At 36.1% G+C, this 27988-nt stretch overlaps 1 protein-coding gene across 3 annotated transcripts in view; it reads left to right on the forward strand.

Annotated features, from left to right (window-relative positions):
• The window catches only part of LOC108298313 (phosphorylase b kinase regulatory subunit alpha, skeletal muscle isoform), a 108652-nt gene that overhangs the window by 63056 nt on the left and 17608 nt on the right, over positions 1 to 27988 (forward strand). For 2 of the 3 annotated variants that reach the window (XM_017521007.2, XM_037735723.1), the window contains exons 15-23: positions 7257 to 7366; positions 8316 to 8460; positions 12492 to 12570; positions 15243 to 15409; positions 17569 to 17745; positions 19163 to 19254; positions 19620 to 19759; positions 23224 to 23380; positions 24971 to 25050. In XM_017521007.2, the coding sequence (XP_017376496.1) occupies positions 7257 to 7366; positions 8316 to 8460; positions 12492 to 12570; positions 15243 to 15409; positions 17569 to 17745; positions 19163 to 19254; positions 19620 to 19759; positions 23224 to 23380; positions 24971 to 25050 (1147 nt within the window). The remainder of the gene's footprint in view (positions 1 to 7256; positions 7367 to 8315; positions 8461 to 12491; positions 12571 to 15242; positions 15410 to 17568; positions 17746 to 19162; positions 19255 to 19619; positions 19760 to 23223; positions 23381 to 24970; positions 25051 to 27988) is intronic. The other variant, XM_017521009.2, reaches the window with a different exon arrangement.

The following is a 27988-nucleotide window of genomic DNA, read 5'->3' on the forward strand; positions in this document are numbered from 1 at the left end:
CAATGAAAAGCTAAAATATGTATACATAGAAATTAATAATTTTACTGAATATGCCTCAGATCCTAATTAATTTCCGAAATCTAGCCACAAATGAGCTTGATTATTATAAAATACCCCTAGTTCCCTCTGTTTACTCCACCCTAACTGAAGTAAATACCAAGTCAAGGCTCTGAAACTTCTGAGGTTGATTTATTTGGGTGGATGCTTTGCTAGGCAGGATACATACCTCACCCCTTCCCAGAACCTGCTTCCTGTTTTTATTTATTTTTTGGCCATTCCTTATAGCCGCAGACCTATAATGCACTTATAGTCTCCAGATATTAGTCCACTAGCACTAAATCCCTTGACATAAGGAAGGTATTTCCCTTTCTAGCCAACATCTTACCCACCTGAGTACTAGTTGATCTTATAGTCACCGTTTTTGTAACTCTTAAAAGTCTCTACAGTTCTGGGTTTATGCAAAACCTATTGGTGACTTTGACTTGATTCTCTCTGGCTGTTACTCAAAAGTTAATAGGTTAATTTTACCCATTGCTTCATCACTTCCGTTATTATAAATCAGCATATCTTACTGGGAAACAGGAACTTCTACCATCATTTCTGGAATCTGCCTGCTTCACATCAGGTCTCTCCAACAAACAGAAGCAATCTTCTTACTATTTATATTTTCAAGACCTAGACTCCATTTTGGGCCTCTTACTAAGTTATTATTTTCTAGCCAAAGGAAATAAAAACAATGAATGATCAAACATTCCAGGAACTCAAGTAACAAGTGGACATTTATCTTCCTGATATGCTCTTTCATTTGCTTCATTCATTCATTCATAAGTATTTGTTGCTCACTTATTACGTACCAGGCACCGGGCTAGATCTGTGAAAGACAGAGGCATGCAACCAGATAATCACAGTACAATCTTATAAATGCTATGACCATGTATTACATCTGAAATACAGAAGAAAAGGGATAGTTTTGCCTGGGGAAGTCAGAAAAGGTATGATCGATGAGGCAACATTTGATTACTTATCAGTCAAATGAGTGGTTCTTCAAAATTCTATTATTGCAACAGTTTCACAATAGCAAAATTGCCCCAAGCATATGTCAAATGACAGCCATAATTCCATGAAGGAAAAAGGGATATTTCTTTACCAGATGTATTTATTTATATATGTTAACTAAACAGAGTTCTCTTTCTCACTTCAAATGCTCTGTATTTCATAGTCAGTTCCAAAATATCTTTATTTTTTTTAATTATGAGATTAATCAACTTTGTAAAAGTAAGAACTTAAATATTAACTTCAAATCTTTATATAATGCTAATTCTTTTCTAATCTCTTAGTGCATATAGATACATTTTGATAATTATCTTTAGCACGCCTGTATTCACTTGTGTTCTGTTTATTTTCACTTACTCTCTCATGATGCATTTCCACATGTTAGAATAGCTATATAGTATTTCATCAAATTAAAGTAATTGTTTCCTTATTATTAGTTGAATTGTTTTGAGAATTTTTGTCCTATAAATGCCTTTGCATAGACCACTGTTTTCTTATATATTCTCAGTAAAGGGATTCTGGATAAGATTGTGAACAGCTTTTCAGCTCTTGTTACATGTTGCCAGATTATTCTTAATAAAGACAAACTAATTTATAGTGACATAACTAAAAAATAAAATATACCTTTCTTTATTACTGCCCTACTAAAATTGGAGTTTTATTTATTTTGGTTAGTTAAATAGGTTTTAATATGTATAAATTACTTTTTCTATCTTTATTTCCCAGTGACCTGTGTATTTTTCTATATTTGCTTTACCTCTTTTCTTGAAACTTATGTGTCTGCAATTACTTGCTTATCTAATAGAGTCTGCACATTTCTATATATATATTTATCAATTATTTAAATATATTTTATGGTGACCTTTTATCAGTGAGATTTATAATATATATATTTCCTAGTCTATTACTTTCTATTAGATAATTATTTTCTTGCCTTTGTGCAAATATTTAAATATTAGATGTATCCATTTTATCAGATGTATTATTCAGTCTTTCAAGAATTACGAATTTATCTCCTAGTTTTATCTGAATAGGTAGGCTATTCTGGTTCTCTCCAAATTTCAAAGTTGTAAGTTATTTGATTACAAATTGATATATACACGTTGACTGCAGGGAACTGGAAAACAGAGACAAGCACAAAGGAAAAAGGTAAAAATTGCTTGTAATTCCACCACTCTGAGGAAGCCTCTTTTTATTTTGGCATATTCATTTCCAATCATTTTAAATAAAATAAGTACACAAATGTTTTTAGAAAAATTATGTCATTAAGAATGGATTTTGCATTCTGTTTTTCTGGAAACATAACAATATATGATATACTTCTGTTATGTTTTGGTAAGTAGCCACCTACAATCCAATTTGATGGCTGTATTATATAATTTCTTCAAAAGTTATTTTCATAAATAGCCTTTTTTCTGTTTATTTTGCAAATCATCTACTTATATTCTTTTGCCATTTTTCTACTGGATACTTGTTGATTTCTTACTGATTTCTGTGAGGTTTTTAAAAATATATTAGGGATACTGACACTTTTTCTTCTACATGTTATTGCAATATTTTGCTATTTTATTATTTGCCCTTTAATTTTGTGCTTGCTTTCATGTATAGAAGTTTTATGTTTTATGTAATAAAATTTTTGGTTTCTTTCCTTGCAGTTACACTTAGAAAGATAAACTCATTCCTAGGTCAAATCCATTTTCACTGCATTTTCTTTGTTATTTATGGTTACAGTTTTACATTTAACTCTTAGGCTATAATGTTAATTTTAGTTTATCATATGAGATAAAAATCTGACTTGTTGCCAAATAATTAACCAATTGTTCCAGCACTATTGTTTGAATCATTCGTATATATGTTGTTTTGAAATTCCACCTTTATCATTTACTGTACATACATATACTGACTCATATGTGTGGATATTTTAATCTTACCTTTTGGCTCTGTTGATCACTGTTTCTCCTTTCTTAGTACTGTATTTTTAAAGTTATAGTTTCAACCTCTCCAATGATTGTGAAAATGTAAAATAAAAGAATAGTGCTATATATTTTTTTTGCCCATCAATTTTACAAAAGTTAAGATTGCCAATATCCAGTGCTAATAAACATTTGAAGATGTGGACACTCTCACCACTCCTGGTAGTGTAAATTAGAGGCAGGTAGGCATTACCTATAAAAAAAACTTAATGCACATATCTTTGACCAACAACCTTACTTCTAGGAATCTATCCTTTTCTTTTTCTGCGTCCCCCCGCCCCGAGATGGAGTCTCACTGTTCTTGCCCAGGCTGGAGTGCAGTGGCACGATCTCAGCTCACTGCAACCTCCGCCTCCTGGGTTCAAGCAATTCTTCTGCCTCAGCCTCCCAAGTAGCTGGGGTTACAGGCTCCCACCACTACGCCCAGCTATTTTTTGTATTTTTAGTAGAGACGGGGTTTCACCATGTTGGCCAGGCTGGTCTCAAACTCCTGACCTCATGATCCACCTGCCTTGCCCTCCCAAAGTGCTAGGATTACAGGCATGAGCCACTGCACCCAGCCCAGAATATATCTTATGTAACACTCATACAAGTACACAAAGATAGATATTTAAGGATGTCCACTACATTATAATTTGTGGTGGCAAAACAACAATTAGAAGCACTATAATGTGTATAAACAAGAATGGTGAAATTATGTATATTGTATTATACCTAAAAACAAAAGGTAGATTTCCAGCTTCCAGCTGTAATGAAGTAGCTTGTATCGGGCTATCATACTAAGAATAACTAGAATGGCTGGATTTTAAAAATGAAGGTGAGTGAAGGCTTCAGAGAGTAATTACAACAGCCAGGACTTGAGAAACCAAAACCTTCGACAGAAGGGACCCTCAAAGAAGTAAACTCACTGTTCTCTGTGTAGTTTACCTTTGAGGCATTTGCTGATTCTTAAGTTTTGCTTGCATGAAGCAAGGGGCCAAGAAACTAAGCAGAAAGTCTCACTGTTCTAGGGAGACAAAAATTGCATTTCAGGACCTTCCTATGTGGAAGGGGTTATGATAAACACCTTGGACTTTCAATTGTAACCCCTAAAGAGTGGGCTACACCTTAGGAGTAAGGAAAAACCATAAATAGGCAAGTTCTTAGAAAGTCTAAAATACAAATCCTAAAACACAATCTTCTCAATTCCTGATTAGACTGAGAAGATCTGCTTATACTGTATCTGCCTGCTAATATAAACTGAATCATCTCTGGAGGGAAATATCATCCAGAGCCTCTACAATTCTTTATACTCTATATTCAGCATTGAAAAAATATAACAAGAGATGACTTAGAAAACCATGACTTGTTATTAATTGGTAAATTAATAAAAGCCAAAAAAAAAAAAAAGATAAAACAGACACACAGACTTCTACTCAACATAGCATTTTTCTTGAGGTGAGGTCTCACTGTATTACCCAGACTGGTCACAAACTCTTGAGCTCAAGGGATCTTCCCACCTTAGCCTCTGGGACTACAGGCACACACCATCACAGTCGGCCAGTATTGGAAGTTTTAGCCAGAGCAGTTAGACAAGAAAAAGAAATAAAAAGACATCTAAATTGGGAAGGAAAAATTTAAATGATCTCCATTCACAGATGACATGATTTTATATGGAGGAAACTCTAAAGATTTTACCAAAAAAAACCTAAGAGAAGAAATAAGCAAATTCAGCAAAGTTATAGGATACAAAATCAGCACACAAAAGTCAGTTGCACTTTTATACACTAATAATGAACAATCTAACAAGGAAATTAAGAAAACAGTTGCATTTATAATGCATTAAAAAGAATAAAATACTTAAGAATAGGCTTAACCAAGCAGGTGAAAGACTTGTACACTGAAAATGGCAAAACATTCCTAAAAGAAATTAGAGACGATACAAATAAATGGAAAGACATGCTGTCTTCATGGGTTAGAAGACATAATATTGTTAAGATGCCAGTACAACCCAAACTATCAACAGATTCTGTGCAAGCCCTATCAAGAGCCCAGATGACAATTTTTGAAAAATAGAAAAATTTGTTCTAAAAGTTGTATGGAGTCTCAAGGGACCCTGAATAGCCAAGAGATTCTTGAAAAAGAAAAACAAAGTTGGAGGACTTCCACTTCTTGATTTCAAAATATACTACATGGCTATAGTAATCAAAACAGTATGATACTGGCATAAAGACAGACATATAGAACAATGGAATAGAATGGAAAACCCAGAAATAACCTTTGTATATATGGTCAAATGATTTTCAGTGAGGGTGCCACAGCCACTCATGGAGAAAGAATAGTCTTTTCAACAAATGGTGCTGGAAAAACTAGATACCCACATGCAAAAGAATGAAGTTGAACTCTTACTTTATACCATGTACAAAAATTTAGCTCAAAATTTATTAAAGACCAAAGCATAAGACCTAAAATGATAAAACTCTTAGAAGAAAACAAAGAAGAAAAACTTTTTGACATTGGATTTGGCAATGATTTCTTAAGTGTGACACAGATAACACAGACAACAAAAGAAAAGAATTCAGAAACTGATCTTCATCAAAATAAAAATTGTGCATCAAAGGATACCATCAACAGAGTGAAAAGGCAACACACATAATAGAGGAACAGATTTATGTGTCATGCATCTGGTAAGGGATTAATAACAGACTATTTAAAGAAACATTATAGCTGTACAATGAAAAAATAAACCAGCCGGATTCTAAAATGGGCAAAGGAATTGAATATATATTTCTTCAAAGAAAATAGGCAAATAAACGATAAGGAGATGAAAGGATGCTTGATATCCCTAATAATTCGGGAAATGCAAATCAAAACCACAATGATATATCACTTAACGCTCGTTATGATGACTATTATTGAAAACCAGAAATTAACAAGTGTTGGTGAGGATGTGGAGACATGAAAACTTGTGTACTGTTGATGGGAATGTAAAACGGTGCAGTCCCTATGGAAAAACAGTATGGCAGTTCCTCAAAAAATTAAACAGAATTATTGTGTGATCCAGCACTTACACTTCTGAGTATATATCCAAAAGAAGTGAAAATAGGAACTTGAACAGACATTTTCTACACCAACATGCAGCATTGCTCACAATAACCAAAAAGTGGAAACAACCCAAATGTCCATCAATGAATGGATAAACAATATGTGATGTATATACAAAATGAAATATTATTCAGTCTTTAAAAGGAAGGAAATTCTGACATATGCTACACATAGATGAACCTTGAAGACTGTGCTAAATGAAATAAGCTAATCACAAAAGGAAAAATATTGTATGATTCCATTTATATGAGATAACAAAATCACAGAAGTACAAAGTAGAATGGTAGTTGCCAGAGACTGGGAAGCAGGGAACGTGAAAAGTTACTGTTTAATGCATAGAGTTTCAGTTTGGGAAGATGAAAGAGTTCTGGAGATAGATGGTGGTGATGTTTGCATAATGATGTAAATGTACGTAATGCTACTGAACTGTACACTTAAGGTCATTAAAATGGTAAAATTTATGTTGTATCTATTTTACACTATTAAATAGAAACAAAAAGGAAGGAGTAGTAGGAAAACCTGGTTGTGACATCAACCTCAGGTAATATGTGTGCTTTACTGCATGGACCCTGGAATATGATCAAGGCTTTGACAGTTCTCTGTCTCTTCAGGGTGATAGTCCCCTAAGAATGAAGCAACACTAAAACTGGCATATTTGATAAGTATAACACTTAGGTAAAGCAAATGAAAAAAATTAAATCCCCAAGAAAAATGTGTTCTAGTCAAAAAATAAAAAAGTAGTAGTAAGCATATTTAATATGTGTTAGGAGGGAAAAAGTTTCAGAACATATATACAATGTTATCCTATTATATAAAAGAAAAATATGTGTGTGAGTAAATTATTTTCTCATTGTAAGAGGTATTGGTTTCGTAACTGCCTTTTGGAAGACAAAAAGAAATTCAGCTACATTTAACATAGACATCAATTATAGGGTGGATTCCAATTTCAGAATGCTAAACTGTAAAAAGAAGACAACTTAAATTCAAGGAAATACAGTGAATGTGTGTGTGTGTCTATAAGTATATAGATACATTGTGTGTGTGTGTCTGTGTGTGTGTGTGTGTGTGTGTGTGTACATGTAAAAATGTTTGCTGTTTTGATTTGTGCTCTAGAAATATCTTTACCATTTCTCAATTCTGTGTCAGGATGCAACAATAAAATGAAACTCAGTGGACGACCCTACAGACACATGGGAGTGCTTGGAACTTCAAAACTCTATGACATTCGGAAAACTATCTTTACTTTCACTCCACAGGTAGGTGAAATAAGCTGGAATGTGCAGTGAAATGAATGGAAATAAAAGAAAAACATTGCAGAAATAAAACATTTATTGGAGTTGGGATAAGTGTCAAAGAGTTCCACCAGGCCTTGCACATAAGTTACTCAGTGAATATTTGTAGAGTTGAACTGAATTGAACTTCTAACAGAGTTTCGCCAAGTGATTGAACTACCAAAAGTAACCCTGGGTGTTGCAGAAACAGTAACTAAGGATTTTACAAATGCTAGAGTACTTACAAAAGTAATCCTTACTTTTAATACAAGTTAAAAATAAAACTGTATGTGTCCTTTATAAACAAAATACAGTCTTTTTTATTCAGCTACTGAATTGTGTGTTTTCTTTGGAGGAAGAGCCCTTTTTCCATTCATAGAAATCTTCAGTATACTCTTCTAATCAAAAATGTCAGTACTGTTTTAGCTGTTATTAAATACATAGCCTGATATTTATCACCTACATGATAATAGCAAACCTGACTATATGTGTTTATGGGGAGGAGAAACTATTTTCTGGAAAGAAAGCTTAAACTCCCCATTTGCCATCTTACATTTGAAATCATGCAGATGAGGTAGGTATAGACTGACTTTGCCATTTGCTAGCCATATAATTTTGCTAATCCATATATCATCTCTTAGTCTTATTTTTCATCTATTAAAAGAAGAAAAACCCTTCACTGGAGGGTTATAAGATTAAATAAAAGTATATACTTGAAAATACTTTGTAAACTGCAGCATACTGTAAAAATGTCAGAAATTATTATATGTGCCAGTTAACCACCAGATACTTTGAAATGTATTAGACATTAAATTTGGAGGTATCATTGCCCTATCACATCTTGGATAACCTTCTGAATATGTGAGTTGTTTAAAATATTACTTGATAATTGTGAGAGTAAATTATTCTGAGCTATTATTTTTATTTATATCAGTTTATAGACCAGCAACAGTTCTACCTGGCCCTGGACAACAAGATGATAGTGGAAATGCTTAGAACAGACCTCTCCTACCTCTGTAGCCGCTGGCGGATGACAGGCCAGCCCACCATCACCTTCCCCGTCTCACACACCATGCTTGGTAAGGGCTGCATGAGGCAAGGAATGAATGTATTTTTGAAATAGGACAAAGATTTAGCCCTTCAACATCTTGGTGTTTCTAGAGAGCTACTTCTTATAATTTATTCTTTCAGCAGTATTTATGGGCTCCTATTTTATGCCAAGCACTTTTCTAAGCACTGGGGACACATGGAGTGAATAGGCAGATGAGGCTTCTGTTCTCATGGAGCTTATGCTTTAGAAGGTGAAGACAGACTATAAGTATGTAATATATAAATCAATACACAAGAATAGTTTGAGAGCTATAATTGAATAGTTTTCAGATAGTTTGAGAGCTGTAATTCAAAAAATGTAGCAGAGGATAACTTAAAATTTGGTTGGCAGTTACTTTAGATAATTAATTTCTAGGTCAATTTTCGAAAACTTTATGCATACAATTATTTTTAAAGACAATAATACTATATCTTCATCTATCTTACTCCAGCGGTACATCAAGATTTTATAGATAATTTCCCAGGCTGCTTCTCCCAAAGCCTGTCTAACTGAAGCTGTAAAATCTATTAGGGGAAAAAGCAAAAAGGCTTTTTTTTTTGGCTGGATTTCCTGACATTGCTTCCTTGAAACTGAATGAAAGGCTTTATTATTCTCTCAGTTCCTGGAGGCCTAGAGCCAATACTGAAGCAACTGTTTTCTTTCTGTGTTTCTCCTGTTGCTTCCAAAGGCCTGTTTGTACTGCCAAAGTACATATAATTCCTTTTCATTAAAGAAAAATCCCTTATTATGAATCATTCAAAATCCAGAGAGACTGTTAGGGATTTTGGTCACATCTCAAAAGTGCTTCAGTATCACAGGAGTTGAGGAAGTAGGGTAGTCTTTCTCCTTTTTGCCTTTCTTCTTTACTTAAGACAATTAACACAAGTGCCTATTTCAAAACTACTATATTTACAGAATTGTCTTCAGAAAGTATACAGTCTAATTGGAGAGGCAAAGCTAATATGCAAGAATGATAGAAAATAATTTAAGATAATATATAAAGAATTACTGAACCATTAAATCAGTACTTTACAGTGAAGGAGGTCCAGTTGACAAAATTTCTCAACTGAGGCAGCCAGGCTTTTTGGAATGGACAGTATTCAGATGAGAGGAAGAATGAAGGAAAGGTACTTTAAGTGAGGAGGAAAATACCATGAATGAGGCCTAGAGGTAAGAATGAATTTGACCTGTAAGAGGAGAATGAAGTGACCCACCTGAATAGAGTGGAGTCTGTGTGTTGGAGTATAATTATAAGCAAAATGGAAAAAGTAAGGTAGGGTCCGATAATGAAGACCTTGAAAAAAGCAAAGATATTTAAGATAGATTTTCTCAGAAGTCTGAAACTATCAAAAGTTTTTGAGCAAGGAGTGATATGATAAAAATAATATTTGGGGACTATTAGTTGGTGACAGTACATATTGTAGTGAGGAGAGACTGATGTCCGGGAAACTAATCCACATATGAGGTGAAGAGAAGGTACACTGGATTGTAGGTAATGAAAGTAAAATGGAAAAGAAAGATACAAATCATTTTAAGCAACACCTAAGTCAGGTATTGGCTAACTATATATAAGGGATGAATCAAGATAGCCATAACAATATACCAAATACTGGGTAATTTATAGACAACAGAAATTTATTTTGTACTGTTCTGGGAGGTAGGAAGTCCAAGATCAAGGTGCTGGCAGGTTTGGTGTCTGGGAAGGACGTGAAGTCTCTGCTTCTAAGATAGTGCCTTGTTGCTTCATCCTCTGAAGCTGACACACATGTGTTCTTACATTGTAGAAGGGACAGAAAAGAAGCAAACCCACTCTCTTAAGCCCTTTTATAAGGGCCCTGATCCCACTCATGATGACTCCACACTCATGACTTAATCACCCTAGAGGGCCTACTCCTTAATACTATCACATTGGTGATTAAGTTTCAGCAAATGAATTTGGGGGTACATTCAGACCACAGCACTAGGTAAATGATGCTGCATTGATGGAATCAGAGACATTTTATAGAAATATGCCAGTTATAAAGCGACATGAATTTGTATAGTGACAAAGAGATTTAAAAATTGAAATACCTGAGGGTTGGGATGAGATACATAGCCACAGCTTGAGAAGCAGAATAAAACTAAAGATCTAGGCTTAAATCAAGCGTTGTTGGTACTTGATATGCGGTCACATAACAACAACAACAAAAAATAGTAACAATAGCAATAATAACTATAATGTTTACTGAATACTTTCTCTGTGCCAGGCACTTTGCTAAGTGCTTTCAATAAATTATTTTGAAATCTCTACAACAATCTTATTCAGGTAGGTACTCGTTGTCCAAAGTTGCAAAGCTAGTAAGTAACAGAGCCAGGCCTGAAACCAGATCTTTCAGTCCCTGAAGTCCACATTACCAATAGCAGAGTGTTTTTGCAAGTAAAAATTTTGTGCTGGTGAAAACAGAACAAACATTAGTGATCACATTGAAATGTAGATTAGTTAAATTCTCATAATAAAGACAAAGATTCCTATAATACATAAAAGAGCAAAAATAATACATAAATGGCATCCAGGTGGATGCTTATTATAGATATCCCTGAAATAAAATCAGAAAGATGGAAGAAAGGAATGTGTAAAGATGTATCATATAAATGCTGACAAGAAAGCAGTTGTAGCAGTATTAATATCAAAAATAGCAAATAAAATTCAAGGCAAAAATCAGTAAATGGGACAAGAAGGATATTTTATATTGATAAATAGTACACCAACAGGATATGTGTAAACTTTTATGTACAGAATAATGTGAATTAAATGTATAAAGCAAGTATTTAGGAAAACCTAGGGACAAGATGAGAAAACTATTATATATTCATGATGGGAAATAACAACATACTTCTATCAGAATGTCACATATCAATTATACAAAATAATTAAAGACATAGAGGAGTAACAAACTTGATTTTTGTATTTCTGGATGTATACATAACTCTGTATTCAAAAGATACAATACACAAAGAATCTTTATTTATTTATTATTATTATTTTTTTTTGAGACGGAGTTTCGCTCTTGTTACCCAGGCTGGAGTGCAATGGTGCGATCTCAGCTCACCGCAACCTCCGCCTCCTGGGTTCAGGCAATTCTCCTGCCTCAGCCTCCTGAGTAGCTGGGATTACAGGCACGCGCCACCGTGCTCAGCTAATTTTTTTTTTTTTGTAGTTTTAGTAGAGACGGGGTTTCACCATGTTGACCAGGATGGTCTTGATCTCTTGACCTCGTGATCCACCCGTCTCGGCCTCCCAAAGTGCTGGGATTACAGGCGTGAGCCACCGCGCCCGGCCGAATCTTTATTTTTTAAAAGTAGAAATCATACAGATGATATTGCCAGATATGTGACATAAGACTAACACGGAATAGTTAAAAAAAGAATCTAACTATAAAGGAATTAAATTTTTTTCCAAATAATTATTAGATTAAAGAGAAAGTCAAATGTGAAATTATATCCTTCTTAGAAATGAAAATTGATACCACTACTTATCATAATTTGTAAGATTTGGTCAAGGTCATATTTAGAAAATTTCATATCCTTACTTTTACTTTTAAAAAATGACTTTTAGTTTTGAGACAAGATGGCATAGACTGACTTTTCCCTATTCCTCCTGCTAAGTGCAGCTAAAAATCCTTGACGTTATATATAAAACAAACATAAGAAAACTCTAAAAGTTGGAAAGAAGGCAGATCAGCTAGGGACTTTAGCACCTGAAGAATAGCAGAGTAGTGAATGTCTTGGGTTTTCCTTCTGGCTTATATGTCCTGGACCAGAAGCTAGAGAAGCTGACATCCCAGAAATACAAAAAGGTAAAAAAAAAAAAGACAAACATTTTTTTAAACACCCAAGAAATTGTTAAAATCAGGGTGGTCAATGAGGAGTGTCTCATTTGTGCTATAACCACCAGAATGTTGATTTGAAATAATTAAAAGATTTCCCCCTACTTCAGAGTTAAAACCACAAAGATTGTTTTAAAATTCTCTTCGTTTCAAGATGAAGATGGAACAAGCTTGAATTCAAGTATCCTGGCAGCACTCCGAAAAATGCAAGATGGCTATTTTGGTGGGGCAAGGTAAGTGCACTATACGCTATTTAGTGAAATGAAATGAAATTACAGGGCTGGGTGTAGCATTGGCATACCTGTGATGCCTTTCTATGTATGATAGTCCCTCCTTTTCTACAATTTCACTTTCTGATACTTCAATTACCCATGGTCAACCTGTAGTCTGCAAATAAGTGAGTACAGTACAATAAGATATTTTGACAGAGAGAAAGAGACTACATTTACATAACGTTTATTATACTATATTGTTGTAATTGTTCTATTCCATGATTATTACTTTAATCTCTTACTATGCTTAATTTATAAATTAAACTATATCATAGGCATGTATGTATAAGAAAAAACATAGAAAAAATAGACACCTGGGACTTCTTAAGGGTGGAGGGCCAGAGGTAGGTGAGGATTACAAAACTAACTGTTGGATACTATGCTTACTATGGGTGATGAAATAATTTGTACACCAAACCCCTGTGACATGCAATTTACCCATGTAACAAATCTGCACATGTACCCCCTGAGCTTAAAATAGAAGTTGAAAATAAACAAATAAATAAATAAAGCAGAAAGAAAAGTAAAAACAGTTACCTAAGTATCCCAATAATGTTTTATCATAGCTGTTTTCTCACCAGTCAGGGATCCAATCAAAGATCACACATTAGTGCTTAGTTATATCTCTTTGATATCTTTTAATCTAGAAGAGTTCTCCAGCCTTTTGTCAGTCTTTCATGACAGTTTTCATTACATTTTTGAAGAATGTAGGTCAGTTATTTTGCAGAATATCTCACAATTTGGATTTGTCTGGTTGTTTCTCATGATTAGATTCAGGCTATATGTTTTTGGCAGGAATACTACCTGTGTGTTGTTGGGTCCTTGTTTTAATTTAGGATCTTTAAGATGGAGAACACACCTTCAATGGTTAGGAGAGGCACAAGATGGAAGTAAAGATTTTATTACTTACAGGTCCTGCGGGTGGGGTACACAAAATACCTGGAGGCCATACACACTGAGGTCAGGGAACATGTGGAAAGAGAAAATGAGAGACCCATGGACTAATGCCTTTATTGAGGTCCAGGGCATTATCCAAACAGATATTCCTTGGGGATTTTTAATTGGTGGGTTTAAAGTAAGCAGGCATGACTTCCAGAAGGTCACACTGTGACTGAGAGGTGATCACTGTGGCATATTGGCATAGTTCATGAAGGATGTGGGGATCAGCAAGGCTAGTCAAATAGATCATATTTAGCTGTCCCTTAAGGTGGCGGTCACCAGGAGGAAGTTGTATAATGCAGATATGTGGATTGACCACAGTGAGGAACTGAGGAAGGTGTAGAACTAGAAACTGTGTCAAAAATGACTGAGTTTTGCTTCTGGTGTGAGAAAGTTAAACTTACATTCAAAATAGATGCCAGGGAAACATGTAATTATAAGAATTTACTATAGTTCTTTTCAGTGCATCATTTCAGGAGGCACATGAGATTTGTTGTGACATTATCGGGCAGTATTAACCTTGATCACTTGGTTAAAGTGTTCAGCCTGGTATCTACCAGGTTTCTGCATATCCATTCTCCAACAGTCTTTGATCAAATCATATTCGCTTCTATTGATTCTTGCGTGAATCACTTATTACTAATGGAGTTATTAAATAGTGTTTCTATCATTCTGTATACACTTATTGGTTGAAATTCTTATGTTAAAAAAGAGCTCTCCTTTCCCCCCTTTTATTTTGTAGTTTAGTATCAGCATAGATTCATAGATTCTTATTTTATTCAATATGTCATGATCCATTTCTGTCATTATTTCAATAATCTAATTATCCAGGATGTGGCCATTGATAGCCCTTTCAAGTTGGCCTCTTTAGAAATTTGGTAATGCTGACTTTGCTTTTGGGTTTTGTAATTCTCTTCATAAGTAGGATACGGTATGGCTTACAGTCTACTATAATTTATAAAATTGTCAAGTACCATCCTGTATGTTCAAAATGGCCCTTGGGGTGTTTTTTAAATGATGTGATGGATTTGTGATGAATTATCTTCATTTTCTCCAGGATTCTCCAGTAGCCAATGCAAATTTTTACCAGATGTTTGGCATAGTTAGCAATGTAGTATATGGCAGTAGAAGAGAGCAAAACTCTTCTGCTGGTAGATTGTTAGTCCATAGTTGTAACCTTTATTAACACAGTGCCCTAACCATTTAAGATGTACACCATGCCTAGGAGTGCTGTAAAATTTTAGTTTTACAAAATTTATATTAATATAGGCACATTAGTAATCCCCCAACAAAACATGCTAGGTGTCCTTTTATCACTAAGATTGTGTTGTTTAAAAAGGATCACCCCTGGCCGGGCGCGGTGGCTCAAGCCTGTAATCCCAGCACTTTGGGAGGCCAAGGCGGGTGGATCACGAGGTCAAGAGATCAAGACCATCCTGGTTAACATGGTGAAACCCCGTCTCTACTAAAAATACAAAAAATTAGCTGGGCATGGTGGTGTGTGCCTGTAATCCCAGCTACTCGGGAGGCTGAGGCAGGAGAATTGCCTGAACCCAGGAGGCGGAGGTTGCGGTGAGCCGAGATCGCGCCATTGCACTCTAGCCTGGGCAACATGAGTGAAACTCCGTCTCAAAAAAAAAAAAAAAAAGGATCACCCCTGATTTTCTGTTTCCTATTTCTCCTCTAATTTTTAGGGTTCAAACAGGTAAATTGTCAGAGTTTTTGACAACATCGTGTTGCACACACTTGAGCTTCATGGACCCTGGACCTGAGAGTAAACTGTACAGTGAAGATTATGATGACAACGATGAGGACCTAGAATCTGGCAACTGGGTGAATGATTATGATTCAACCAGTCATGGTAAGGAGACTTCATAAAGCACTGGCCTGGCTGGACAAAAATACAAAATATTGTTTAGCACCATCCTTAATAATTTATGCTGCCAGCACTCTCACAGTGTTCTATCCTCACTCCTGTTTAATACACCTAGATCTCTACTTTTGTTTGGCTTTACTTTTGCTCCTTCTACTTACCTTTGGTTTCTGGTCTAATATTCTTGTGGTGATTGTGGAGTATGGAGTTGGACTGTCTCTTACAGTTACAATTTGGGAAGATTCCTCTCCCAGCATTTGAAGTGGCTGGTGATTTTGACATGGGAAGAAGCAGTGGTGAGAGATATTTAGTCAAGTATGAAGTAGGAAAATAATACATATACAGTACTGCTTTTTGACATTAAAAGGCATAAAAATATGAAATTTAATTAGAGTCCTTTTTATGTAATATTAGAAGAGCATATCAGAATCTCTGGGGAGGTCTGTGTAGTTTTAAAAAGCCTAGTCAGTATACCTGTTATTTTCATAGTAAAAACTGGACAAATATAACTAAGTCAAACTATAATTGGCTTCTAGGAATACAAAGGTGATATAGTGAGAAAGTATTGCAGGGGCATGAATTGAAAATGACTGAGAAACACTGCCCTATAGTGTTAAAATACCGACTTAGGCGGAGCAGTTATTATGTTGCCTGAGTCCCATACAGAGAAGGGCCAATAAGAAAGAATTATTTGTCTAGCCATCTAAAACATGATTTGCCTGCTTTCAAATGCCTGGGTATTTGGCTGTTAGCCTGTATCTTAAGGAGCCAATTTCTTTATCTTTAGAGTGGTATGTCGGAGAAAAAACAAAATAAATTTGCTTTCCTCAGTGAGGTCAGCCAGCACAATCTCATATACAATAGGACAACACATTGGCAGTCAGAAGAACTATTTTCTTTTTTTGGACCTGGCATTTACTCCCTAAGTACCACTTCATTCATTCTGTATTTGTTTTTGTAAGATCTAAAACAGTTGAATTTCTTTGTTGGAAAAGTACATTAAATATAAGAAAATTAGACGATAAGATTATATATTGAGATTGTTTGCTATTCTATGGATAGTTGCGATTTTTATCTGTAATACTCATTCCATTGGATTACTAAAATATATCTTTCTAATGGTATGTATTACTGAATTTGACATTATGGCATTCTGAGTCACTTTCTTACTTCTGGGTTTACTCGTCAGTCATCTCAAAATGAATGTATTTATTGCTTACCAGCCCTTCTGTGGGCAAAGAGCTTCTCTCTGTATTCTTCATAATCCTCCACTCAAGTTTCTAGATTGTATTCAAGATTGCAATCTTTGTCATTAGGACGTCACTGAATATGAGTTCCATTCTTACAGTTCTGCTAGTTCCCATTAGCCATATCAGAGCACAGAAAGATATCTGGAGAGATTAGTAAATATAATAAAAAACCAGATGACTCATGACTGATATAGCAGACTTTGGTATTGATCTGAATAGTGTGCTTTTCTAACTATAAACATTGTGATTATTCATGTAAAGTCTGAAATATTAAGCTTCCACAGGATATATCATTTTTTTTCTTTCCATTACCCATACTCAGAGATAATGTTATAGAAGATGTATGGGGGAAGGGGAACCCAAGAGAATAGGTACCATATCCATCCTCTTCACCACTGAAATATCAGCACCTAGTACACTGCCTGGTACATAGCACCCAACACATATTTGGTGAATAAGCAAATGAGGTGACTAAAAAGATTTTAGACCTTTCCTGTCCCTTCCTTACAGAAGTCCCCTCACATTAGTGCAACTTGAAGATCCCTGTTCTGGTCCTCCTCCATCCCTGCCACCACTACCATCACATGCACACACGCAAATACACAGATTACTAAATGCTTGCTCCAGTATAAAACAAGCTCATACTGCTTTCAAGAACCCTGACTTTGTCTCAGCAAATTGAAGAAGAGGTGGGTCCTGGTAAATGGTCATGGTCTCTGAATCTTAAAGCGTGAAGTAATATGATCACAAACTTTTCCTCCATGAGCTAAAAACAACCTACTTCTGGTACTGTGTTGTGAGCATAGGAGCCAATCATTCTCTTTGCTGGGGTAGACTGCACGGTAACTAAAATGTTTTCATTTTTTTCTCTTTCCCCTCCCCCCACTAACCTTGCAGCTCGCTGTGGCGATGAAGTTGCTCATTATTTAGATCACCTTTTGGCACACACTGCTCCCCATCCTAAACTAGCCCCTACCTCACAGAAGGGAGGGCTAAATTGGTTCCGAGCTGCTGTGCAAACAACCTGCGACTTAATGTCCTTGGTGACCAAGGCCAAGGAACTGCATGTACAGAGTGAGTAATGCCATGACTCACTAGAGTCAGGCACAGGATGACGTGAAGCCTAGGATTGGGGCGGGCATCGATTACAATGTAAGCAGGAACTTTGTTTTGTTCACTGCTTTATCCCCAGCATCTCAGACAGTGCCTAGAATACATTAGAGACTCAAATACTTGTAAAATTAGTGAATTGTGTATAGTTATGCTGCAGATAGTGCTATGTAGTCTAGTTAAACTAGTAACATGGTAAGAAGAGGCAGAACAAGAGACATGGAGCATATTCAACTATAACATTAAAGTTAAAAATGGTAGAAAGAGCTTTTCCTTTGGGAAATTTACTTCTATGGAATTCTGTTGCTCCAGCAAAGTAGACCTGTTTTGTCAAATATAATATCATACTTCACAACTTTGCCATTCCCCTCCCCATGACCATCACCGTCCTTTAGTTGTATTTGCAGTGGAGAGTGTCATCTGCCACACATTGCCAGGAGTAGTCATGGTTCCTAAGAGTGTTCAATGTCTCTATAGTAGCTGGATATGAAAGGAGAGAAGGGCTCCTTGGCCACACCTGGAAGACCTGAATGTTAACATGTTACAGATGATGAGAATGATTGAGATGCATGCTCTTGCTGTCTAAAACTTTATTGACCATTACTAACCAAAGATATTAAACATGAACATTGGGAATCATTTATCATTTATAACAGGGGAAAGCTTAGCATAGCCATTGAGTATGCTTCCTTGAGAAAGGGCTTATATGAAGAAATGTTTATTAAGTTTTACTTCTCAATTGTGAACCAGAAAACTTGAGCTTAACTCCCAGCTCTGCTACTTACTTGCTTGAACAGTTATTTGAGCTCCATATCTCTCTTTCTGTATCTGTAAAGTGGTGAAAATGGAAAGTCTTTTTTTAGAGGTTATGGTAAGTATTTCAACAATGAACTCTAAGTAAAAAAATCTTAAGAATATCTCAAAGTTGGTCAGCCACTACATTTTTTTTATTCCCTAGATAGGATCATCCATTCATTCACTTATTCTTAGGGAAATCCAACCACTAGCAGCCAGATATTCACCTAGAAAAGTTCAGAAAATATAAAATGCAGCTGAGTTCTTTCTATTATATGTCATATTCCATCAAAGTAACAGTGCATGCAAGCACCATTGTGGATTAATTACATTAGTAAATTTAATATCTTACATGTCCAGCTAGTGCTATAATTCTAGAAATTCAATTCAAAATATACTTGTTAATTGGACATTCTTTATGTTATCTAATATTCAGATTTCTTTGATATTACCAAGAAAGGAGAAATTTCTCATTTTTGTTCTATAAAGAACTGACTCACATGTGACTTCATTGTTGGAGTCAACTGTGCATTTTGATTAATCTCCTAATTATCTAATATTTCCCACAAATGTCATATTTTTACAGATGTTCACATGTATCTTCCTATGAAGTTATTTCAGGCTTCCCAGCCTTCATTCAACTTACTTGATTCACCTCATCCTCGACAGGAGGACCAGGTAAATTTGTGCATGAGGTATTTCTATCGGCTTTTTGAAAAACTGCCATCTTTATGGAAAATAATAGAACTAGCCATTATGGTTCTTGTTAGTAACTAGTGGTAGGCAAAATGCTATCCTGGTGAAGATACATGTTCTTTTCAGTTCACTTTTACATTGGGCAAGTTTGTCTGGTCAGACTTTGGGAAAACTAGATTGCTGTATTATGCATCTGGAAGGTTTCATTGTTTTTCCTTTGCTTTTCATTAATATTTAAAGAATTACTTTGGAAAAGGTTAAGAGGTCAAAAGATGACTCATTCTAGGGCATTATTTAAGCTGAGCGCTTGTGAACTTAATTTCTTTTCATCATTTCTCAAACTAAAGGTTCCCTCTGTTCGTGTAGAAATACACCTTCCTAGAGACCAGTCTGGAGAGGTGGACTTCAAAGCACTGGTTTTACAGTTGAAGGAGACCTCAAGCTTACAGGAACAAGCTGATATCCTCTACATACTGTATACTATGAAGTAAGTGATGGATATTATCAATCTAGTTTAATGTTCATATACAGAGGAAGTATAACATAATAAATAGAGCAAAGCTTTTGGAGTTTCGTGATCTAGATTTGAATATAGTTTAACAACCTATCCATCATGTGACTTCAAAGCCTCAATTGTTCTCATTTATAAAATTTGGATTATATATACCTCATAGAGTTATTGTAAAGATTAAGACATAATATCCATGAAGTCTATAAAACAATGCCTGGCACATGGTAGGTAATCAATAACTGACAAGTATTATTGTCATTATTAGATTATTTTTAAGCCTCATTAATTAGTCAAATGTATAGATAAATTCTTAACTCAAGAGAAGAAAGAATATAAAGGTTTATAGGAAAAAGGAACCAACATTTTTGTTTGCTATGTGTCAGGCATCCTGCTAGGTACTTTGTATTAGTACAAACTTAATATGTCCAAATTGAACTCTTCTCTCCTGAACCTCACAGACCCATACAAAAATAATCGGCTCTGCCTCCTTTTACATGTTGTAATCACCATGAAAATGCAGGGTGGACTTTCCTCCCCTAAATTCGGTTTGAATGTTGAGATAGATGGTGACGTATACATACCAAGAAGGTGTGGAATATTTATTACTCACATAATGAGGCTTTCTGGGAAGAGCAAAGAAGGTTCCCAGGTTGCTCCTAAAAAAGGTTGAGAGCCCAGGGAAAGGAAACTAAACTGGGGCTTTTATAGTCATTAGGTGGTGAACGTTCTCACTAGCTTTTAGTTTTCTTTTTTTGTCGTGTCCTTGTTTGGTTTTGGTATCAGGGTAATGCTGGCCTCATAAAATGAGTTTGGAAGAACTCTCCCCTTTTCCATTTTTTTTGGAATAGTTTGACAAGAATTAGTATCAGTTCTCTAAACATTTGGTACAATTCAGCAGTGAAGCCATCTGGTCCTGAGCTTCTCTTTGATAGGAGACTTTTTATTACTGACTCAGTCTCCTTTGTTATTGATCTATTCAGATCTGTTTTTTCATACTTCAATATTGGTAGATTGTATGTGTCCATAAATTTATCCATTTCTTCTGGGTTTTCCTAATTGTTGACATATAATTGTTCATAATAGTTTCTAACAATTCTTTGTATTTTTGTGGTATCAGTTATATCTCATCTTCTTTTTATTCTTTTGAGGCGGGGTCTTGCTCTGTTGCCCAGGCTGGAGTGCAGTGGCATGATCATGGCTTACTGCAGCCTTGACTGCCCAGTCTCAAGTGATCCTCCCACCTGAGCCTCCTGAGTAGCCGGTACCACAGGTGCATGCAACCATGCCCGGCTACATTATTTTTTTAGAAAGATGAGGTCTTACTATGTTACCCAGGCTATATATCTCCTTTTCATCTCTCATTTTATTTATTTGGGTATTCTTTCTTTTATTCTTTCTTTTTTTCTTTGTCTACCCAAAGCTTTGTTGATTTTGTTTATGTTTTCAAAAAAACCAAGTCCTCGTTTTGTTAATCATTTGTATTGCTTTTTTAGTCTCTATTTTATTTATTTCCACTCTGATGTTTATTGTTTCTTTCCTTTTACTAATTTTGGGTTTAGTTTGTTCTTGTTTTTCTAGTTCCTTTAGGTGTAACATTATGTTATATATTTAAGATCTTCCTACTTTTTGATATAGGCATTAATCGCTGTAAACATCCCTCTTAGAATAGCATTTTTTGTATCTGTTTTGGTATGTCACGTCTCCTTTTCATCTGCCTAAAGAAAATTTTGTAATTTTCCTCTTAATTTTTTCAGTGATCCCTTGGTTGTTTAGGAGCATGTTTAATTTCCTTGTATTAGTAAAGTTTCTGTAGCTGCTCCTGTTATTGATTTCTAGTTTTATATCATTGTGATCAGAAGAGGTACTTGGTATGATTTTGATCTTCAATTCATTAATACTTGTTTTGTGGCCTGATATATAATCTACCCTACAGAATGTTCCATGAAAAGTTGAGAATAATGTGTATAGCTTTTGGATGGAATGTTCTGTAAATATCAGTTAGGTCCATTTGGTATAGTGTACAGTTTAAATCCAATGTTTGTTTGTTGATTTTCTGTCTAGGTGATCTGTCCATTACTAAAAATGGGCTGTTGAAGGCCCCTACTATTATTGTATTATAGTCTATCTTTCCCTTTAGGTGTGTTAATATTTGCTTTATATATTTAGGTGCTACCATGTTGGGTGCATATACATTTGCAATTGTTACATCCTCTTGCTTAACTGACCCCCCTTACCTTTATATAGTGACTTTCTATATTACTTAATATTACTGTCAGCCAGGCTGGAGAGTAGTGACATGAACATGGCTCACTGCAGTCTCGAACTCCTAGGCTCAAGTGATCTGCCCACTTCAGCTTTCTGAGTAGCTGGGACCACAGGTGCATGCCACCATGCCAAGCTAATTTTTAAAATTTTTGCAGAGCTGATATCGAGTAACCCAGACTTGAAATTGTATCATTGTCTTCAATTCCTACTCATACCCTGCCTCTCGCTACAGCATCAACGCTACCATAGAGAATCATGGCCAAATCTAAATCCTCTATGATTTGACTTTTAACCTTTATCTACCATTGCTCTTCCCTTATAATGTGAATGCTGTCACTAAATCAGCCTATTTATTATACCCAAAACACAGCCTCCACATGTCTACTTTGATTCTTGTGTTTTCTGCCTAGAATATTCTCCTTTGCCACACTCCATTTCTACTTCTTGCTTATCTCTCTGTCAAGGCCTAGGTTATCTGTCACCCACATGAAACTTTCTCCAATCTCTAATAGTAAAAATAATCTTCCCTTGATTCTGAGATCTCATAGCACTTTTTTCATATCTTTAAAATTTAACAATGTCAGACTTGGAGAAAAGTTGTGAGGATAGTACAATAAAAATTCTGGATAGTCCTCATCCAGATCCCTCAGACATTGCCACTGAGCTTTTAATCTCCATCTCTCTTTCACATCAACATCATCATCTATACTCAATCACACACACATATATTATTTTTTCTGAACCATCTGAGAGTAAGTGGCAGACATAATCCCCATCTAACCCTAAATAATTCAGTCTGTATTTCCTAAATATTAGAAACTCTCTTACATAAGCACAGTGTAATTGCCAAAATCAGGGAATTGTTTAACATTAAGCCAATACTATTAACTATCTACAGATATTATTAAGATTTGTGATATAGTCCAATAGTGTCTTTATAACAAAAAAATCTAAAATCATGCATTTTATTCAGTTCTCAGGTGTCTTGAGTCTCTATTTATCTGGAACAGTTCCTGAGTCTTCGTTTATCATGTTATTAACATTTGTGAAGAATACAAATCAGTTATTTTGCAGAATGTCCCTCAATTTCAGCATATTCATTATAACACTGAAAGAAAAGATTATTGCCAAAGGCTTTACTTATAACTGATGTAGTCCTATCTTTGAAATTCTAGAGGACCTGACTGGAACACTGAATTGTATAATGAAGGGAGTGCTACAGTCAGAGAGCTTCTTACTGAGCTGTATGGCAAAGTGGGAGAAATTCGTCACTGGGGCCTGATCCGATACATTTCTGGGATCTTAAGGAAGAAAGTGGAAGCACTTGATGAGGTACTATGAATTCTTTAATTTATACCAAATCTAAATAAGAGTGCTTTTTAAAAATTCGGTTTCTATAATTGTTTTTTAAAACAACCATAGCCTCCAGCCATTTGAGATGTCTTTTCCATGTAAAATTTGATATTCAATTCTTTTTGTTTATGAATGACAAGTAAGAATTATAAATTTATAAAAATGTTATATATTGTTGGAGGGATTGGGGAGGGATAGCATTAGGAGAAATACCTAATGTACATGACAGGGAGATGGATGCAGCAAACCACTACCATGGCACTTGTATACCTATGTAACAAACCTGCACAATCTGCACATGTACCCACTACCATGGCACTTGTATACCAATGTAACAAACCTGCACAATCTGCACATGTAGCCCAGAACTTACAGTATAATAAATAAATAAATTTTTTAAATGTTTTATATATATATGTGTGTATATATATATATAAAGATGATAACTATAACATCTTTATAATGATGTTAAGAATTCTATATCTTAAGAATTAATTCACACTAGGTTCCTACCTCCTAGAAAGGGAAATGTCTATATACCATTGGTGGGAATGGAACTTAGTATAGCCACTTAGGGAAAACAGCATGGAGGTTCATCAAAAAATTAAAAGTAGAACTACCATGTGATCCAGCAGTCCAACTATTGGGTATATCTCAAAAAGGAAGGAAATCAGTATATGGGAGAGATATCTACAACTACCATGTTTATTGTAGCAATATTGACAATAGAAAAGGTATGGAACAAGCTTAAATGTCCATCAGAAGATGAATGAATGAAGAAAATGTGGTATATATATACAATTGGATATTATCCTGCATTAAAAAGAGTGAAACTGTCATTTACAATAACATGAATGGAACTGAAGGGCACCGTGTTAGGTGAAATAAGCCAGGCATAGAAAGACAAATAGCACATGTTCTCACTCATATGTGGGAGCTTAAAAAGTTGATCTCATAGAGGTAGAGAGTAGAATGATTGATAACAGAAACTGGGAAGGGTAGTCAGGAGTGGGGGGTAAAAAGAGATTGGTTAATGGGCACAAAAATACAATTAGATTGAAGGTATAATATCTAGTGTTTAATGTCACAATGGGGAGACTATAATTAATAATAATTTGTTGTAAATCCCAAAATAATTAGAAAAGTAGATTTGGAACCTTGCAAACACAAAGAAGTGACAAATATTTGAGGTAAGGGATGTCCCATTTACCAAGGTTTGATCATTACACATTCTATGCTTGTATCAAAATATCACATGTACTCCATAAATATGTATAACTCTTATTTAACCATAAAAATTAAAAATTTAAAAATTTAAACAAATTTTTTTAAAAGAAAGAAAAAAACCCAAAACAAAGCAAACAAAAAGTTCCTACTTTCTAGGAGATGAAAAGACCTCATTGTTCCTTCCTAGAAATCCTTCTTTTCTGATCTTCATGGTATTTTCTGAGGAAGAGAGTTCAGTGTGTCATTAAGTTAAGGAGGAGCAAAGGTTTCTAAGCTGAAAAGAAATGTTTGTGGAAACCTGAGGTGCTACATAAAGGGTAATAGTATGCTATTTCTTGTTAGGCCTGCACAGACCTTCTCTCCCACCAGAAACATTTGACAGTGGGACTTCCTCCAGAACCTCGAGAAAAGACTATTTCTGCGTGAGTATGGCTGGATTTGATCAGGCTTCTCTGCTTGTGGACTTACAATTCTCTTGCCCTAATCTGTCAGTGGATGATAATGTCCTACATATGTGCACCTCTATCAGAGACACTTAGTGGAAGAATGTTGGCAATGATAGGCAAGAGTAAATGAAAGCAAAAACTCACAGAGAGTAGTACTCAAACTGGTTTTACTTACTGGATTTTCCATACCTCCCACTGAAAAAACATAACAAAAGAAACAGGGTACCTTGAATTAGCAACCACAAAGTATCAACTACACTCTGGAAAGAGGAGGTGAAAGAAAGTACCTGGCTAGAGCACAAGGCTGACCATGAAACTCCATGCTCCTCAATAGGAATAAAGGGGATGGAGGTCATAGTCAAAGAGGAAAAATGGCTACTTACAGAGCAATGTGAGATAACGCCACTCCCGGAGCCCTGTAATCAGAGTGCCACTGTCTGAGGTCTGCCACAGCCTCCAATTGGAAACAGTACCCTAAGATAGGCTTGGCCTGGAAGGGGATGTGAGTCAAGTGATGAGGCTGGGATGGAAAATTGAATCCTTACATATGAGTCTTTCTTTGCCACTAGCCGTGCCAGTAAAATTCATCTGCAGTAAATTTGTTTAATTTCATATCACACTAGTGCCAACATTTAAATCTGCAGGCAGTCTGTATTTCCAAGAAATATTTTTAGAGAGATTCTAACTTCATTCATAAATGATCTGAAGAATCTGTTTTTCTACTGGAGAGTAATTTTAAACAAGGATATTCCCCCTGCTTGCCAGTTCTACTTCTGTAGCCAATGTAGTAAAAAAAAAAAATTGTAAATATTTCTCCTTCATTTCTCCTGATTAAACTCTATATCTAGAGCATGTTTTTTATTTACAAATTTTTTTTTACTACATTGACTATAGAAGGGATAGTTTTGCTGATGTCTGCATACTACTTCCTTCCTAGTTTATGTCCATGATTTCTGTTACCCTTAAGTTCCAGTTCAAGTTCCTATATGAAGGCTCAGAGAGACATGAGTTCCAGCAAGCTTCACCACCATGAGCTTAAAGTGCTCTGAGTACTAAATAGACTTGAAAAGCAGTCTAGGCCACAAGGACTGCAATCCCTGGGCAAATCCTTGTGCTGTGCTGGACTCGAAGCCAATGGACTTGGGGTACATGTGACCTAGTGAGACATCAGCTAGGGTGGGCAAGAGTACTTGTGCCACCCCTCCTCTAATTCTATATAGTGCAGCTCAAGGAGAAAATCCTTCCTTCCACTTGAGGAGAGGAGAGGTAATAGTAAAGAGGACTTTATCTTGTAAGTTGGATACCAGCTCAGCCATAGTAGGCTAGGCCACCAGGCAGAGGCATCAGACTCCCATTCTAGGCCATAGCTCCAAGATGACATTTTGACACACTCCCTGCGTCAGAAAGGAACCTGCTACTTTGAAGTAAAGGACCCAGTTTTGACAGGATTTACCACGTGATGACTAAAGAGCCCTTGGGCCCTGAACAATCAGCACAGTGGCCAGGTAGTGCATGGCCATGGGCCTTGAGTGAGACTCTGAGACATTCTGGCTCCAGGTGTGACCAAACACATGCCCAGCTGTGGTGGGTATAGGGATAGACTCCTTCTGCTTGAGAAAAGTAGAGGGAAGAGTAAAGGGGACTTTGTCTTGCAGCTTAGGTACCAGGTTGGCCACAGTTGGGTAGAGCACCAAGCAGATTCTTGAGGTTCCCAATTACAGGCCTCTACTCATCAACAGCATTTCGGAATCTGCCCTAGGCTAGAGAGAAGCCCACTGCCCTGAATGGTGAGTTATAGGCCTGAGAGAATTCATCACAAGCTGACTGAAGAGCCCTTGGGCCTTAAGTGAATGTTAGCAGTAGCCAGGCAGTGCTTGTGATGCGCCTAGGGTGGTGGTAACCTGGGGGAGAGACTTTGCTGCTTGTGGAAAGGGGAGGAGAGAGAGGGAAGGGCATTGTCTTATGGCTTGGGTACCAGCTCAGCCACAGAAGAGCAGAGCACCAGGTAGATTTCTAAGGTTTCTGATTCTAGGCCCTGCTTCCTAATGGCATCTCTGGACCTGCCTGTGCCCAGAGGAAACTTGCACCCTGAAGGGAAGGATACAAGCCTGACTAGCTTCACTACCTGCTGATTATAGAACCCTAGGTCCTTGAGTGAACATAAACAGTAGCCAGGAAGTGGCTACTGCTGTCCTTGGGTGAAATCCAATGCTGTGCTGGCTTCAGGTCTGACCCAGCACAGTCCCAGTGGTGGTGTCCACAGAGGTGCTTGTATTGCCCCTCCCCCAGCTCCAGACAGCTCAGCACAGAAAGAGAGAATCCATTTGTTTGGGAGAAAGTAAGAGAAGAGAACAAGAATACCTGCCTCGTAATCCGGATAATTCTTTTGGATCTGATCCAAGACCACCAAGGTGGTACATCTACAAGGCTGCAAGAGTGACAGCATTACTGGGCTTCGGGTTCCCCATAAAGCAGATATGATTGCAGTGACAAAAAAATTTGATCAAAACAAGTAAGTCTCTTTGGATACCTGGAAAGCCTTCCCAAGGACAGGTACAAACAAGCCCAAACTGTGAAGACGACAATAAATATCTAACTCTTCATTGCCTAGACACGTGAACACCCACAAGACCCAAGACCATCCAGGAAAACATGACCTTACCAAACAAACTAAATAAAGCACTAGGGACCAATTCCAGAAAGACAGACATATGTGACCTTTCAGACAGAGAATTCAAAATAGCTGTTTTGAGAAAACTCAACAAGATAACACAGAAATGTTATTCAGAATCCTATCAGATGAATTTAACAAAGAGATTGAAATTATTTAAAAGAATCAAGCAGAAACTTTGGAGTTGAAAATGCAGTTGACATACTGAAGAGTGCATCAGAGTGTTTTAACAGCAGAATTGAT

Source organism: Cebus imitator, unplaced genomic scaffold (genome assembly GCF_001604975.1).
Source record: "Cebus imitator isolate Cc_AM_T3 unplaced genomic scaffold, Cebus_imitator-1.0 Scaffold932, whole genome shotgun sequence".
In the NCBI taxonomy this organism is placed as follows: domain Eukaryota; kingdom Metazoa; phylum Chordata; class Mammalia; order Primates; family Cebidae; genus Cebus; species Cebus imitator.